Here is a 16296-nt window from a genome sequence, read left to right as displayed (position 1 = left end):
CACTTTTTCACCCAGAGAGTTGTGAATTTTTGGAATTCCCTGCCACAGAGGGCAGTGGAGGCCAAGTCACTGGATGGATTTAAGAGAGAGTTAGATAGAGCTCTAGGGGCTAGTGGAATCAAGGGATATGGGGAGAAGGCAGACGGGTTATTGATAGGGGACGATCAGCTATGATCACAATGAATGGCGGTGCTGGCTCGAAGGGCCGAATGGCCTCCTGCACCTTTTTTCTATGTTTCTAAGTCCGATTAAGGATAGCCCGAGGGTCTCCAGTGAGGTAGATGGTTAACATGTCCACCCTGGGAAAATGGTTCTGACTGTCTATGCCTGTTATAATTTTATATATTTATTGGCCAAAGCCTTCAGAGGTCGAAGGATTATTTTGAGCAAAATGACAGCCCACACATCTTCCTCTGTGACTGGAAGCTTATTTCCCATTTAGAAGCACATATGGTTTTAGAATTTTCTCTAGCTCAGCAAACTCTTCCTCCAAGCAGTTCCACAGATTCAAACTCATCTGGGAGTAAGAGAAAGACATTTATCTTTCTGTATTGTTGATATACGAGGAAGGGATTCTTCTCAAACTGACTTCAGCCAACCTGTCATCAGGGTAGGGATTTGCAAATTGGATCTTGGAGCTCTTTTAGATCTCTTTTAGAGCTTTCCATAGAGTGATACAGTGTTGAAACAGGCCCTTCGGCCCAACTTCCCAAACCGACCAACATCCCAATTTAACTAGTCCCACCTGCCTGCCTTTGGCCCATATCCCTCTAAACCTATCTGATCCATGTACATGTCTAACTGTTTCTCAAATGTTGGGATAGTCACAGCCTCAACTACCTCCTCTGGCAGCTCGTTCCATACACCCACCACTCTGTGTGAAACACTTACCCCTCAGGTTCCTATTAAATCTTTCCCCACCTCACCGTAAACCTATGTCTTCTGGTCCTCGATTCGCCTACTCTGGGCAAGAGACTCTATGCGTCTACCCAATCTATTCCTCTCATGATTTTATACACCTCTATAAGATCACCCCTCATCCTCCTGCACGCCAAGGAATAGAGCCCCTCTTTATCTTTCAATTTTGTACAAAAAACTCCTTGAGGATATCCTTCCATGATATATTATGTATTTTAAATAGGTGAAGTAAAGTACAGGAACTTTTTAGAAGTTGGTGTGTACAAATATTGTCACCAAAACCCCATATTATGAACCAAAAATTCACAATAAATAATAATCCACTGATGAAGGGAATAGAAAGGCGAGATACATAGTATTTTACTCATAGGGAAATCAAGAACCAGTGGACATAAGTTTAGGGTGAGAGGGGTCAGGTCGGGGGGAGTTCCCCCCGCCACGGGTACCATGTAATCCCGTGCTACCTGCTCCATGGTCGGATAGTTGGCGACTAAACCGTCTCCCCCACCTGTTTTGCCAGGTGATGAGGGGGCTGTGGATCCCCAGCAGGACCAAAAATAAGACGGGTGGATGAACTTCTAGCGAGCCAACGGCCGTCCACACTTCAGTAGAAGTTGCGATCACTGTCGTACACGGCATTGTAAGGAACGATGAAAAAGCACACACACCAAAATCCTATACTTCCAGGGGCGGAAGTCTGCAGGAACTGGAGGACAGAGATGTGTGGTGCGTCCGTCACCGTTCCTGTTGGAAACCAGCACCACTGCGTCGCTAATGTTTTAAACCATGATGATGATGATGGAAAGATTTAATAGGAACCCGAGGGGCAACTTTTTCACACAGAGGGTCGTTCCCGTGGAAGCTGTTATCAGGCAACTGAACCATCCTACCACAACCAGAGAGCAGTCCTGAACTACTATCTACCTCTTCAGGAACCCTTGGACTATCTTTGTTTGGACCTTGCAGGCTTTACCTTGCACTAAACGTTATTCCTTTATCATGTATCCATACACTGTAAATGACTCAATTGTAATCATGTATTCAGATTCAGATTCAGAAAACTTTATTGTCTGTCGTAACAGAAAATCTTCTTTGACGTGGCTCAACATACAAACAGGACAATGTACTGATAAGCAGTCATACAACACAGATTTCTGCGCGTGCACACAGTGTGTATAGATCTTAAAAGCAAGTATAAAGATTAAAAACTGTAAAAATAGACAAGATAAAAGTTGTGGATACGTGTAAAGTGACAGTACGTCAGGGTTAATTTGTCCCTTGTTCATTTTTTATTTAAGCTGTTTATGGCAATGGGTATGAATGAGTTTTTGTGGATGTTTTTCTTGGATAGGGGGACATTATATCGGCGGCCTGATGGCAGAAGTTGGAAGGACTTGTGCAGGGGGTGGGTGGGATCCTGTGTAATGAGGTTGGCTTTCCTTTTAACTGCCTGGGTGTGGAGTACTGATAATTGATTTTGAGTTTTGCCAGTTATTTTGCTTGCTTGATTGATGATCCGGGAAAGCTTTGATTTGTGTTTAACAGAGGTGAGGGTGAACCAGGATGTGATGTTAAAGGTGAGTACAGATTCTATAAGTGATTTATAGACAGCTGTTAAAATGTCCTGTCTGACATCAAAGCTCCTGAGTTTCCTCAGCAGGAACAGGCGTTGCTGTGCCTTCTTGTACACAGAGTCTGTGTGCTGGGAGAAGGACAGACGGGTGTCAATCTCTGTGCCCAGGTATCTAAAGGCCTCTACCTGCTCAACTGTCTGCCCATTCAGCCTCAGAGGTTCAAAGAGAGGTTGGGGGGAAGATGTTCGCCTCCCCCCACAACACAGCTCCTTGGTCTTGGAGATGTTAAGCTCCAGAGAGCTCTCTTTGATCCACAGCATCAGGGTGTTGTCTGTCCACTGACTGGTTAGCACGCAACAAAAGCTTTCCACTGTACCTCGGTACATGTGACAATAAAATAAACTGAACCCCACATTCTTCTGCCATGAGCTCCATGTTGTATAACTTCATAGTCATATTGACCAAATATTAAAATTCTCCATACAACAGCGCTGCAAGCACTGCAACAGTGGGGATTCGAGGAGGCACCCCACCAACTTTACCCCTCTCTTCCGATATCGAAGAGACATTTAAGAGACATGTGCCAAAAACATCTCTGGAGAGGAGGAATGGGTGACGTTTTGGGTCGAAAACCTTCATCAGATACAGGTCTCAACCTGAAATGTCATCCTTTCCATCTCTCCAGAGATGCTGCCTGACCCGCTGAGTTACCTCAGCATTTTGTGTCTGTCTTTGATGTAAACCAGCATCTGCAGGTCAATAGACAATAGGTACAGGAGTAGGCCATTCGGCCCTTTGAGCCAGCAATGCCATTCATTGTGATCATGGCTGATCATCCACAATCAGTACCCCGTTCCTGCCTTCTCCCCATATCCCTTGACCCTGCTATCTTTAAGAACTCTATCTAACTCTATCTTGAAAGCATCCAGAGAATTGGTCTACACTGCCTTCTGAGGCCGAGAATTCCACAGATTCTCAACTCTCTAGATGACAACGTTTTTCCTCATCTCCATTCTAAATGGCCTATTCTTAAATGGTGGCCCCTGGTTCTGGACTCCCCCAAAATCGGGAACATGTTTCCTGCCTCTAGCGTGTCCAATCCCTTAATAATCTTATATGTTTCAATAAGATCCCCTCTCCTACCCAAAAAGGTTTCTGTTCCCCTACATTGCAATGGTAAACATCTTGCTGTCCAAGGGCATTTGACCTTTACAACTTGGTTAATTGTCAGGATCATTGGCGTTTTGTAATAATGTAAACACTGTTATTTAAACAGATCAACAGGATGCAGCTGGATTTAATTGCAATGGGATTAGACTTGCCAAGATCTGATCTCCTGGGCTTAAAAATAGGACTGTAGGCTCTGGAAATCTATGCTGGACGTCCGAGAGGCAATGTGCAGATGTTCTTGTTGTCCGACCATCGAGAGCATCCAGCAGTTTTCAACATAGTTATTTTCTTTTACAAAACAAGCCTAACGTCTGCAGATGAATTGTGACATTCCATTGAACTGATCAAAGATGGACACAAAACGTCGGAGTAGCTCAGCGGGACAGGCAGCTTCTCTGGAGAGAAAGAATGGGTGACGTTTTGGGTCGAGACCCTTCTTCAGAAACACCAATTCCTTCTCTCCAGAGAGATGCTCCCTGACCGGCTGAGTTGCTCCAGCATTTTGGGTTTTCTGCAGTTCCTTCCTCCTCATTGAACTAATCGAGTTTAGCGATACAGCATGGAAACAGGACCTTCAACCCATGCAGTCCATGGTAACCATCTTCCAAGGAGTACGTAGGTCTATTTAGTTTTGTTTGGAGATACTGCATGGAAACAGGACCTTCGGCCCACCGAGTCTGCCGACCAATGATCACCCGTAAACATTGGTTCTATGTTATCCCACTTTCTCATCTCGCTACAGATTAGAGGCAATTTACAGATAACCAATTAACCTTCAAAACCTACCATGTGGTGACCTTAGGCCCCCTTCGGTCGTGGCTGACCATGGGTGTCTCCAGGGTGCTATTCCCTATATGGAGGACGCCTGTGCGTGACTTTGTTTAACGTGGGGAGACTGGTGCACAGACAGCCACCCCACGGTCCTTGAAAGATCTGGGTCAGGATCCAGTGGCATGGAGTCCAAGACGACCGGAGACCCTTTTCTGCTGCAGCCTTCATCCGCCTTCCCAGCCGTTGTGACGCTCCACTAAAGTCAGCCATCGTCCTCCGCCTGTTCCACCGTTGAGGTCTTGGTTGGATTGCTCTTTGTCAGAGACCTCCCCCTCGACCTTACCGCCATGGGTGGCCCTACCAGGAGCATAGCTCCAGACAGCATCGCTCTCAGGATCTCAGGTCCACACAAGCTTCTCCACCACGACAAGTAACAATCCACGGAGAAGCAATGTGGTGAAGAAGAAGCATAAATGTTTAGTTTTTTCAAATAACATCAAATTTTCTTCAGATTTTATTTTAGGGAAGCGACACGAGATTGCAACACTTTTCAGGGAAATTTATAAATCTGTGTATTGATCATATTTATAACACATCATTTATAAATTCAATTGTATGATTTCATTTATGCAACTACAAAATGTATTGCTTACATTTTGGTCGATTGCCAATGGTTCATGTATTCATATTACTTTTTTTAAGGAGGAGTGTACTGCGTGTAAAAGTGCCGTCAAGAACCGAGCACACCATGTTGTACCCCTCTGGGCTGTTAGTTGACAGGTTACTTCATGCAATAAAGGATGTTCTGTTGGAGGGTCTCCAAGTTTGGCTTGGTATAATAAGGTCACGGTGGCGCAGCGGTAGAGTTGTTGCCTCACAGCGAATGCAGCGCCGGAGACCCGGGTTCGATCCCGACTACGGGTGCTTGTCCGTACGGAGTTTGTACTTTCTCCTCGAGACCCACGCGGGTTTTCTCCGAGATCTTCGGTTTCCTCCCACACTCCAAAGACGTACAGGTTTGTAAGTTAATTGGCTTGGTAAATGTTTAAAAAAATTGTCCCTGGTGTGTGTAGGATAGTATTAATGTTCGGGATCGCTGGTCGGCGTGAACCCGGTGGGCCGAAGGGCCTGTTTCCGAGCTGTATCTCTAAACTAAAACAAAAGCTCTTTGCTAGTTTTTAGTTTTAGGTTTAGTTTCAGAGATACATCGTGGAAACAGGCCCTTCGGCCCACCAAGTCCGTGCCGACCAGCGATCCCTGCACACTAACACTATCCTACACACACTAGGGGCAATTTACAATTTTCACCAAAGCCAAATTAACCTGCAAACTTGTACATCTTTGGAGTGTGGGAAGAAACCTGAGCACCCTGAGAAAACCCACGCGGGTCATGGGGAGAACGTACAAAATCGGTACAGACAGCGCCCGTAGTCAGGATCGAACCGGGTCTACGGCTCTGTGAGGCAGCAACTCTACTGCTGCGAGCCGACCCTTCATGTTGAGAGATTTTGCAGGATTGGAGGTTGCTATCAGATTAAACTGGCAGTATATTTTATAGATCTTCCACCTTACAGTTTGACCTTTGCACTGACGGAGGGACTGCTTGTCGGATGTGTTGCTTGGGTGCAGATCCTCCCTACGTTACAGCTCCAAGGGTCCCTTTACCAAAAAGACCACAGACATGTGCGGCACGGTGGCGCAGCGGTAAAGTTGCTACCTCACAGCGCCAGAGACCCAGGTTCAATCCCGACTACGGCTGCTGTCTGTACGGAGTTTGCATGTTTTCCCCGTGACCCGCGTGGGTTTTCTCCAAGATCTTCGGTTTTCTTCCCACATTCCAAAGACGTGCAGATATGTAGGTTAATTGGCTTGGTGTAAGTGTAAACTGTCCCAGTGTGTGTAGGATATAGTTAATGTGCAGGGATCGCTGGAACTAGGTGGGCCAAAGGGCCTGTTTCCACGCTGCATCTCAAAACTATACGGACAGAGTATTCAGAAATCGGAGGTGGGAGATCGGCCTTGGGAGTGCTGGTGTAATTTGTAAGTAGAATCGGTAGTAAGGAAGGCAAATGCAATGCTAGCATTTACTTACAAAAACTGGGATGTAATATGGAGGCTTTATAAGGCTCTTGTCCGACCACATTTGGAGTATTGTGAGAGGTTTTGGGCACCATATCTGAGGAAGGGTGTGCTGGCCCTGGAGAGGGCTCAGAGGAGGTTTACGAGAATGATCCCAGGAATGAGTGGGTTAACATATGATGAGCGTTTGTAGGCACCGGGCCTGTACCCGCTGGAGTTTAGGATGAGGGGAGCCTTCATTGCAACTTACCGATTATTGAAAGGCCTGGCTAGGATGGATGTGGAGAGGATGTTTCCACTGGTGGGAAAGTCTAGGACTAGAGGCGATACCCTCAAAAATAAAAGGACGTACCTTTAGAAAGGAGACGAGGAGGAATTTCTTTAGTCAAAGGGTGGTGGATCTGTGGAATTCATTACGGAGGGCAAATCATTTGGTATTTTTAAGATGGTGATTAACAGATTCTTGATTAGTACGGGTGTCAGGGGCTAGGGGGAGAAGACAGGAAAATGAGGTTGAGAGGGAGGCTCACACAAGAAATCAAATACATGCTTTCACATTTTAGGATTAAAACACAAGGCACGTATTAAAACAGAGAGCCTTTGCCTTTTTTTTAAATGGGATGCTTGAATTCAAAGGATAAAAGTAACTCTGACTGGTGTGTTTTTAAAGATGTTTTGGAAAATGTTAAAACATTTTCTGCAAAGATCAACAGTGAGCATTGTGCATGTTTGAAGGTTCCTACTATTTACACACACTTCAATATATATTTACATACATGTTTTAATATATATTTACACTTATGTTTATCCAACTCATTGTCGAATACAAAGCCTGAAGGTTACTGACGGGGGCAGTTGATAAAGTATGAATGCTACTAAAGTTTACTGCAGGTCAATGGGCGTATTGGAATAAGTTAACCAAGGTTTTCTGATAATGGGGGCTTACCAAACCACACATAGATTGGACAGAAATCTAAGCTTGGTAATCATTTGTTTGTGGATAGAAACAAAATGGACTGAAGACCCTTCTCCAGCCTTCAGACTGGAGAAGGGTCTCGACCCGAAATGTCACCCATTCCTTCTCTCCAGAGATGCTGCCTGTCCCGCTGAGTTACGCCAGCATTTTGTGTCTAACTTTGGTTTAAACCGGCATCTGCAGTTCCTTCCTACACTAATAGTTTGCTTGCGTCAGGAACTTATATATATGTGTGGCCCCAGCTATACAAATGCAGGATCTCCAAAGAAGCAGCTTTCAGATACAATTATCCCTCTTTTTTACTTTACTGTATAAGAATGCCCAGCTGTGTTGCTATGACAACTGGCACAAAGTCTCTCTGCCCATCGCCATGAGAGCAACGTCAGCCGAGATTTCTCTAACTTCAAGTAACCCTTGCATCCCCTCTCTATCCGTCCCTCCCCCACCCTAGCCATCTACCAGTTTCATTGTTGTCCTGCTGAGTTTCACTGTTTGTATCCACTCGTTATCACCTTCCCCACAGCCAACAATGGACCATTGTGGGCTCCATCTATCCTTGATCATCATTTTATTAGCATATCCTTTTGCACATCTTTCAGTCTTAGTTTGTAATCGTGTATTACCTTTCCGCTGACTGGATAGCACGCAACAAAAGTTTTTCACTGTGATAATAAACTAAACTAGATTTCGTTTTGAAGATACAGCACGGAAACAGGCCCTTCAGTCCACTGACTCCATGCTGACCAGCGATCCCTGCACACTTACACTACCCTACACACACTAGGAACAAGCTACAATTATACCAAGTCAATTGACCTACAAACCTGTACATCTTTGGAGTGTGGGAGGAAACCGCAGCACCCGGAGAAACCCCACGCAGATTACAGGTAGAACGTACAAACTCCGCACAGACAGCACCCGTAATCAGGATCAAACCCAGGTCTCTGGCGCTGTGAGGCAGCAACTCTACCGCTGCGCCACCGTGCCGCCCTATGTTCTACTGTATGTACCGTCTATATCTCAAGACAAGACAAGAGACATTTATTGTCACATGTACCAATTTGTACAGTGAAATTTGTGGCCATACGAATAAAAAAACAGAACGCAGAGCACGATAGACTTTAACACAAACATCCCCACACAGCGGAATCAAAGTTTCCCACTGTGAGGGAAGGCACCAAAGTTCAGTCATTCTCCTCTGTTTCCCTTTCCCGTGACTCTCAGTCTGAAGAAGGGTCTCGACCCGAAACGTCAGCCATTCCTTTTCTCCAGAGATGCTGCCCTGTCCCGCTGAGTTACTCCAGCAGTTTGTATCTATCTATCGTACCGCGTTTTCTGCACAGAGCAGCAGCAGCAGTGAACAAAACTGTTGAAACTTTGCGTCGCGTCAGACATTAAACAGTAAACACATCGTTACCTTTGGCCGTCTCCACTCAATCTCCCCGGGTGGGGACTTGGTGTAAAACAGCGACTCGGTTGCGGCAGGGAAGTGAGGGTCTTCAAACAGCCGCTGGCTTTGAAGGCATTCTTCTTGTAGAACAGTGTACCGCTGATCTTTGTAAAACCTCATTGAGGGGACCATCCTCCGCAATCTAAAACTAAAATAGCACCAATGAATGCATAAACCTCATACGTACACTCCAGTGTTAACACTTGCCAGGGTCTGTGACATGTATATCCATCACCCCACCCCACACCATAAACTTTTAAGTTCACTATTTCCATTATTTCCAGCACTTAGCCTTAATACTATGGAAATAACTCAATATTAATGCTTTTAATGGGGAACAAGAAACTATACTTACCTATCAGGCGGGTGCCTCCTTTTTTTTGTTAACTAGGCCGTCAACAAGTCTATAACAACTTTTCATCTGAACTGCAAAGTTGCTTGCATTTTAACCTGAATGTTGCAGACTCTACCATTCCTGAAAGCTGAACAGGGAGCTCTCAAAGTCACGAGGAATTCCCCCCTGTTAACCAGAGGTGGAACTGCTAGTTTCGTATTAGAAGTAACTCGAGCAGAAAAATAGAACTCTCTTTTGAGGAAAAACTTTTTCAGACACAGCGTTGCGAATCTGTGGAATTCTCTGCCACAGAGGGCAGTGGAGGCCAATTCACTGGATGTTTTCAAGAGAGAGAGAGAGAGCTAGATTTAGCTCTTAGGGCTAACGGAATCAAGGGATATGGGGTGAAAGCAGGAACGGGGTACTGATTTTGGATGATCAGCCATGATCACATTGAATGGCGGTGCTGGCTCGAAGGGCCAAATGGCCTACTCCTGCACCTATTGTCTATGCTTTACCATTATTTATTTCAGTACAATAATTTCACTTAAAAAGGACCCACAAATTGCTGGAGTAATTCAACGGGTCTGGTAGCATTTCTGGAGAACATGGGCATTCTCCAGAGAATGCTGCCTGACCCGCGGAGTTACTCCAGAACTTGGTGTTCTTTTTTTTGTAAACTAGCATCTGTACTTTGTATGCTTCAAGAGTCAATAGTCAAGAGTGTTTCATTGTCATATGTCCCAGATGGAACAATGAAATTCTTACATACAGCAGCACAACAGAATATGTGAACATAGTACTCTGTTAACAATATAATAAACAAAAAAGTTATTTTATATATATATATATACACGTGTGTGTGTGTGTGTGTACATATATATATATACACGTGTGTGTGTGTATGAGTGTGTACATATATATATATATATATACACGTGTGTGTGTGTGTGTTTGTACATATATATATATATATATATATATATATATACACATGGGTGTGTGTGTGTGTGTGTATGTGTGTGTATATATTATTTTGTTTTTTGCACTATTATTATTTGTTTTTGTGTGTGTTTATATGTATATATATTGTCTGAACTATATATACTTAGGGACATTGGTTTTGTCAATTTGTGCTATTAATATTTGTTTTTTCATGTGTGTGTGTGTGTGTGTGTGTGTATACATATATATATGTGTGTACATATATACATACACACACACACACACACACATGAAAAAACAAAAATTAATAGCACAAATTGTCAAAACCAATGTCCCCAAGTATATGTAGTTCAGACCTTATTTGGAGGCTGGAGTATTTAATAAGTGGTTAATTAATGGCCTCATGGCTGTGGGGAAGTAGCTGTTCCTGAACCTGGACGTTACCGTTTTCAGGCTCCTGTACCTTCTTCCTGATGGCAGGGGTGAAATGAGAGTGTGGCCAGGGTGGTGTGGGTCTCTGATGACGCTGGCTGACGTTTTGAGGCAGCGACTCCTGTAGATCCCATCGATGGTGGGGAGGTCAGTACCCGTGATGGATCGGGCAGCGTTCAGCAGGTCTTGCAGTCTTCTTCATTCTTGGTGTTCAAGTTGTTGAATCCGGCCGTGATGCAATACTTGTTCCTACAATCATTTAACTTTTTTATCAAAAATTCCTTAGGGTTAACCATTTGTAGCACTTGGTAGAGAATGAATAGGTGGTTTTAAAAGATGCTGCCTTCTTGCTGAATAATAATGACAAAGGCTGGAGGTGCAAAGGAGACAAAGGGAGTCAGAAATCAGAATGATTTGGTTGCAAATTCACCAAAATGTTCAGTTCACCACACCACTGTTAGACAGTTACATAGATACTGTGTAGGAAGGAACTGCAGATGCTGGTTTAAACCGAAGATGGACACAAAATGCTGGAGTAACAAATGCTGGAGAAGGGATGGGTGACGTTTCGGGTAGATAAGGAAGAGTAAGATGTGAAAATAGGACAAAGGGAATGGATATCAAGGAAATAATCTTCTACATTTTCCTTGATCTCCATTCCCTTTGCCCTATGTTCACACCGCACGTTTCCTTATCTGTGTATCTCCCTCTCCGCTGACATCAGCCTGAAGAAGGGTCTCGACCCAAAACATCATCCATTCCTTCTCTCCAGGGATGCTGCCTGTCCCGCTGAAATACATGGATAGGACAGATTTGGAGGGATATGGACCAGACACGGGCAGGTGGGACTAGTGTAGATGGGGCATGTTGGCCGGTGTGGGCAAGTTGGGCCGAAGGGCCTGTTTCCACGCTGTATCACTCTATGACTCTATAACTCCATAAATTTATGTCTTCAAATTAAAAAATAAAAGACACACTGAAGCTGAGCATAAAGATAGACACGAAGTAATTGAGTAACTCAGCGGGTTAGGCAGTATCTCTAGAAAAGCATCTCTTCCCGGCCCGAGTTACGCCAGTATTTTGTACCTAACTTCGGTATAAACCAGCATCTGCAGTTCCTTTCTACACATTAAAACAAGCAATCTAAGGTAACCTTTTGCATTGTTTTGCCAGTCTGTGGCTGTATGAAGTAAGTGACAAAGGCTAAAGGGCGCCACGGTGGCACAGCGGTAGAGTTACTGCCTCACAGCGCCAGAGACCCGGGTTCGATCCTGACCACGGGTGCTGTCTGTACAGAGTTTGTACGATCTCCCCGTGACCTGCGTGGGTTTTCTCCGAGATCTTCGGTTTCCTCCCACACTCCAAAAACGTGCAGTTTGCAGGTTAATTGGCCTGGTGTAAATGTAAACTTGTCCCTAATGGGTGTAGGATAGTGTTAGTGTGCGGGGATCGTTGGTCGGCACGGACCCAGTGGGCTGAAGGGCCTGTTTCCGCACTGTATCTCTAAACTAAACTAAACTAAAATGCTGGAGTAACTCAGCAGGACAGGCAGCATCTTTGGAGAGAAGGGTCCAATCCGAAACGTCACCCATTCCTTCTCTCCATAGATGCTGCCTGACCCGCTGCGTTACTCCAGCATTTTGTGTCTGTCGTCAGACTTTGATTTAGTGAACCGGTCCCATGACCATACCTCACCACAGTGGGTGGCCAGAGAAGGGGGAGTGTGGGTTGGAGTCCAGTCCAACACTAAAGGGCTACTCCCTAGCTGATTCTACTAATTCACTGAATCTTGGCTCTAAGCTCGTTAAGGGTTTTATCTTTAAAGAGGATTATTGCATTAATGGTTGGAGCTTGTGAGCTATGTTCATGACTCAGTGGACCCATGCTGAAAGCTTCACTTATACAATAACGTAGAAACAGAGAAAAGCAGATGCTGGCTTACAAAAAATGAACACAAAGTGCTGGAGTACCTCAGCAGGTAGGGTTGCCAACTGTCCTGGGACATCCCGTATATTGGGCTAAATTGGTTTGTCCCGTACGGGACCGCCCTTGTCCCGTATTTGACTGCTACTACTCGGGTCGAAGGGACTGTCGGGTCTGAACGCTGCGTCTGGCCCCGCCTCACCCGTCCCGACGTAGTGCAGCCCGTGGAGTGCAGCAGCAGCACCTCGCCCGTGGCCCCGTCAGTCGGCAGCCCGGCCAGCTGTCCGACCTTCGGACCTTCGCTTACCGCCGACACCACCACCACCACCCCTCCTTCTCATGGCCAATCATCGGTTCATGAGTTGGATGGGGCGCCGGACTTTGCGCGCGACGTCACGCAGCTCGGGACAAAACTCCTCAGCTGGCCCTCCGGCTGGGCTTTGTGTGCAGTCAAGTTGGCAACCCTATCATCAGGTCAGGCAGCGTCTTTGGGTCTTAGAAACAGCGTGGAAACAGGCTCTTCTGCCCACCGATCCTGCACTGGCCCGATGTATAAGCTTATGAGGGGAACAGATAGGGTGAATGCACATAATATTTTACTCAATATAGGGGAAAACAAAGGCCAGAAGCCATGATTAAGGTGAGAGGGGAATTATTTAATAGGAACCTGAAGGGGCAATTTTTTCCACACAGTGAGTGGTGGATGAATGGAACAAACTCCCAGTTGAAGATAGACACAAAATGCTGGAGTAACTCAGCGGGACAGGCAGCATCTCTGGAGAGAAGGAATGGGCGACGTTTCGGGCCGAGACTCTTCTTCAGTCTGAGTTACTCCAGCATTTCATGTGTACCTTCGATTTAAACCAGCATCTGCAGTTCTTTCTTACACAAGCTCCCAGTTGAGGCAGGTACTTTAACAGGTTTGGACAGGTACATAGATAGGAAAGATTTAGAGGGATATGAGCCAAACGTGGGTAGCTTAGCTGGGGCATGTTGGTCGGCATAGGCAAGTTGGGCCGAAGGGCCTGTTTCCATACTGTATGACACTAAGACATCCTAAATTAATTCAATTTTATTAGTTTAGTTTACTTTAGAGATACAGCGTGGAAACAGGCCCGTCAGCCCACCGAGTCCACACCGACCAGTGATCATCTCGTACACTTCTTCTTCTTTCATGTGGCGTGCACAGCCTAAAGTTGTAGGCCAACTTGTTCTATTTGATCTTCTGTTTGTGCACGTCGAGTTGATTGCATTAGTCGAAACAGGGTGGACCACCTGAAGGTTGCAATCTTCCACCCCATCTCGTACACTAGCACTACCCTACACACACAAGGGACAATTTATAATTTTACCGAAGCGAATTAACCTACAAACCTGTACGTCTTTGGAGTGTGGGAGGAGACTAGAGCACCCGGAGAGGTGTGTATATGGAATGAGCTGCCAGAGGAGGTAGTTGAGGCAGGGTCTATAACAACATTTAAAAGACACTTGGACAGGTGCAAGGGCGGGAAAGGTTGAGGGGAATTTGGGCCAAATACTGGCACAGGGACTAGCTCAGATGTTTGCCGTGAACGAGTGGGGCCGAAGGGTCTTTTGACTCTATGACTGTATCCAGAATTGAATTCAGTAAAATCTTGAAGTAAATATACATCTGCCATCATTGGTCATGTCCCAGAAAACAACCAGTCATTATTTCGATAACAATTAACTCGATAACATTATTTCGGCACGGTGGCGCAGTGGTAGAGTTGCTGCCTCACAGCGCCAGAGACCCGGGTTCGATCCTGACCACGGATGCTGCCTGTGTGGAGTTTGTACGTTCTCCTGGTGACCTGCAAGGGTTTTCCCCGGGTGCTCCGGTGTCCTCCCACACTCCAAAGACGTGCAGGTTTGTAGGTTAATTGGTTTCGGTAAAGATTGTAAATTGTCCCTAGTGTGTGTAGGATAGTGTTAGTGTGTGGGGATCGCTGGTCGGCACGGACTCGGTGGGCCGAAGGGCCAAGCTTGCACTAGTTCCATCCTGCACACACCAGGGACAAGTTACAGAAGCCAATTAACCTACAAACCTGCACGTCTTTGGAGTGTGGGAGGAAACCGGAGCACCCGGAGAAAACCCACGTGGGTCACAGGGAGAACGTACAAACTCCACACAGACAGTATCCGCAGGCGGAATCGAACCTGTGTCTCTGGCGCTGTGAGACAGCAACGCTACCGCTGCGCCGCTGTGCTGCCCGAGGATTATGTATGAAAAAGCAAACGATAAAAGCTAATGAAAAGACAGGTAACTCAGTCAAAGTACTTGCTCCGTTATAAATCATCTCCTCTGTCTTCTATGGAGCAAGATCAAAATGAGGGCGTCTATAATTGCCTTGGTGACCTTCCATCCTTATCCACGGTACTGATTATTGCACTGCAAATAGCCCTAGAGGATGAAAAGGCAGAGAGTGTGTGCCCGCCCTTGAACTGATGGAATTAAACATCGTGAGGAGTGCTGACTTTAGCTTCCCAGTATTGGCACGGAGCCACGATTAATCCCCATTTTATCATTCACTGGATGTGAAACAAAACAGCTTCGTGCTTGTACCTGGAACAACATCTCTCAAAAATGCAAATCTATCTATCATGCAGGGCTAAAGGATGGTGAAGAGTGATGTTATGTTCAGATATCACGTGAACGGTGGCGCTGCGGTAGAGTTGCAGCCTCACAGCGCCCGGGTTCGATCCTGACTACGGGTGCTGTCTGTACGGAGTTTGAACCTTCTCCACGTGACAGCGTGGGTTTTCGCCGAGATCTTCGGTTTCCTCCCACACTCCAAAGACGTACAGGTTTGGTATAAGTGTAATTTGTCCCTGGTATTTGTAGGATAGTGTTTGTGTGCGGGGATCGCTGGCCGGCGCGGACTCGGTGGGCTGAAGGGCCTGTTTCTGCGCTGTGTCTCTAAACTAAACTAAACTAAGCAGGATTCAACAACTCTACTGCACCCCAGTGCAATTAATAAAGTGGTGGACAGAGAATTAGTCTTACCTTCCTTCCGCGCCCTGAAGGTCGGCTGCGGAAGGCGTCCCCGGGGCACGAGGGCTGGAGGTGTCCGGGCGAGAGAGGGACGACGGTTCACGGGATGATTCGGGCTGAGGTGACGGTTGCAACGGGCCTTTACGGCCAACTGCAGCTGGGACTGGGAAATGGTGCCAAAACATGGCGACTCTAGTATATGGACTCGTGTATACAGACGCTTGTATACGGACTCTTGTATACGGACTCTTGTATACAGACGTTTATATACGGACTATTGTATACAGACTCTTGTATACGGACTTTGTATACGGACTCTTGTATTCAGACTCTTGTATAAGGACTTGTATACAGACTCTTGTATATGGACTCTTGTATTCGGACTCTTGTATACGGACTCTTGTATACAGAAGGTACACACAATTGCTGGGGAAACTCAGCGGGTTCAGCAGCATCTATGGAGCGAAGGAAATAGGCGACGTTTCGGGCCGAAACCCTTCTTCAGACTGATGGGGGGTGGGGGGGGGAAAGAAAGAAGGAAAAGGGGAGGAGGAGGAGGAGCCCGAGGGCGGGCGGATGGGAGGGTGGGAGGAGACAGCAAGAGGGTTAAGGAAGGGGAGGAGACAGCAAGGGCTAGCCAAATTGGGAGAATTCAATGTTAATGCCATAAGGACGCAAGGACCCCAGACGGAATATGAGGTGCTGTTCCTC

General features: G+C 46.0%; 1 protein-coding gene across 1 annotated transcript in view; it reads right to left on the bottom strand.

Moving 5' to 3' along the window:
• The window catches only part of LOC116979224 (calpain-5-like), a 91629-nt gene extending 82067 nt beyond the window's left edge, over window positions 1–9562 (bottom strand). Inside the window, exons 1-2 of the mRNA XM_033030802.1 lie at window positions 9294–9562; window positions 8906–9086 (exon numbers count right to left, since the gene is read on the bottom strand). Of these exons, the coding sequence (XP_032886693.1) occupies window positions 8906–9070 (165 nt within the window). The 5' untranslated portion in view covers window positions 9071–9086; window positions 9294–9562. The remainder of the gene's footprint in view (window positions 1–8905; window positions 9087–9293) is intronic.
• Window positions 9563–16296: the final 6734 nt, after the last annotated feature.

Source organism: Amblyraja radiata, chromosome 12, assembly GCF_010909765.2.
Source record: "Amblyraja radiata isolate CabotCenter1 chromosome 12, sAmbRad1.1.pri, whole genome shotgun sequence".
Classification (NCBI taxonomy): Eukaryota; Metazoa; Chordata; class Chondrichthyes; order Rajiformes; family Rajidae; genus Amblyraja; species Amblyraja radiata.
Note: the sequence above shows the minus strand (reverse complement) of the source record. Positions and strands in the feature narration are given on the sequence as shown.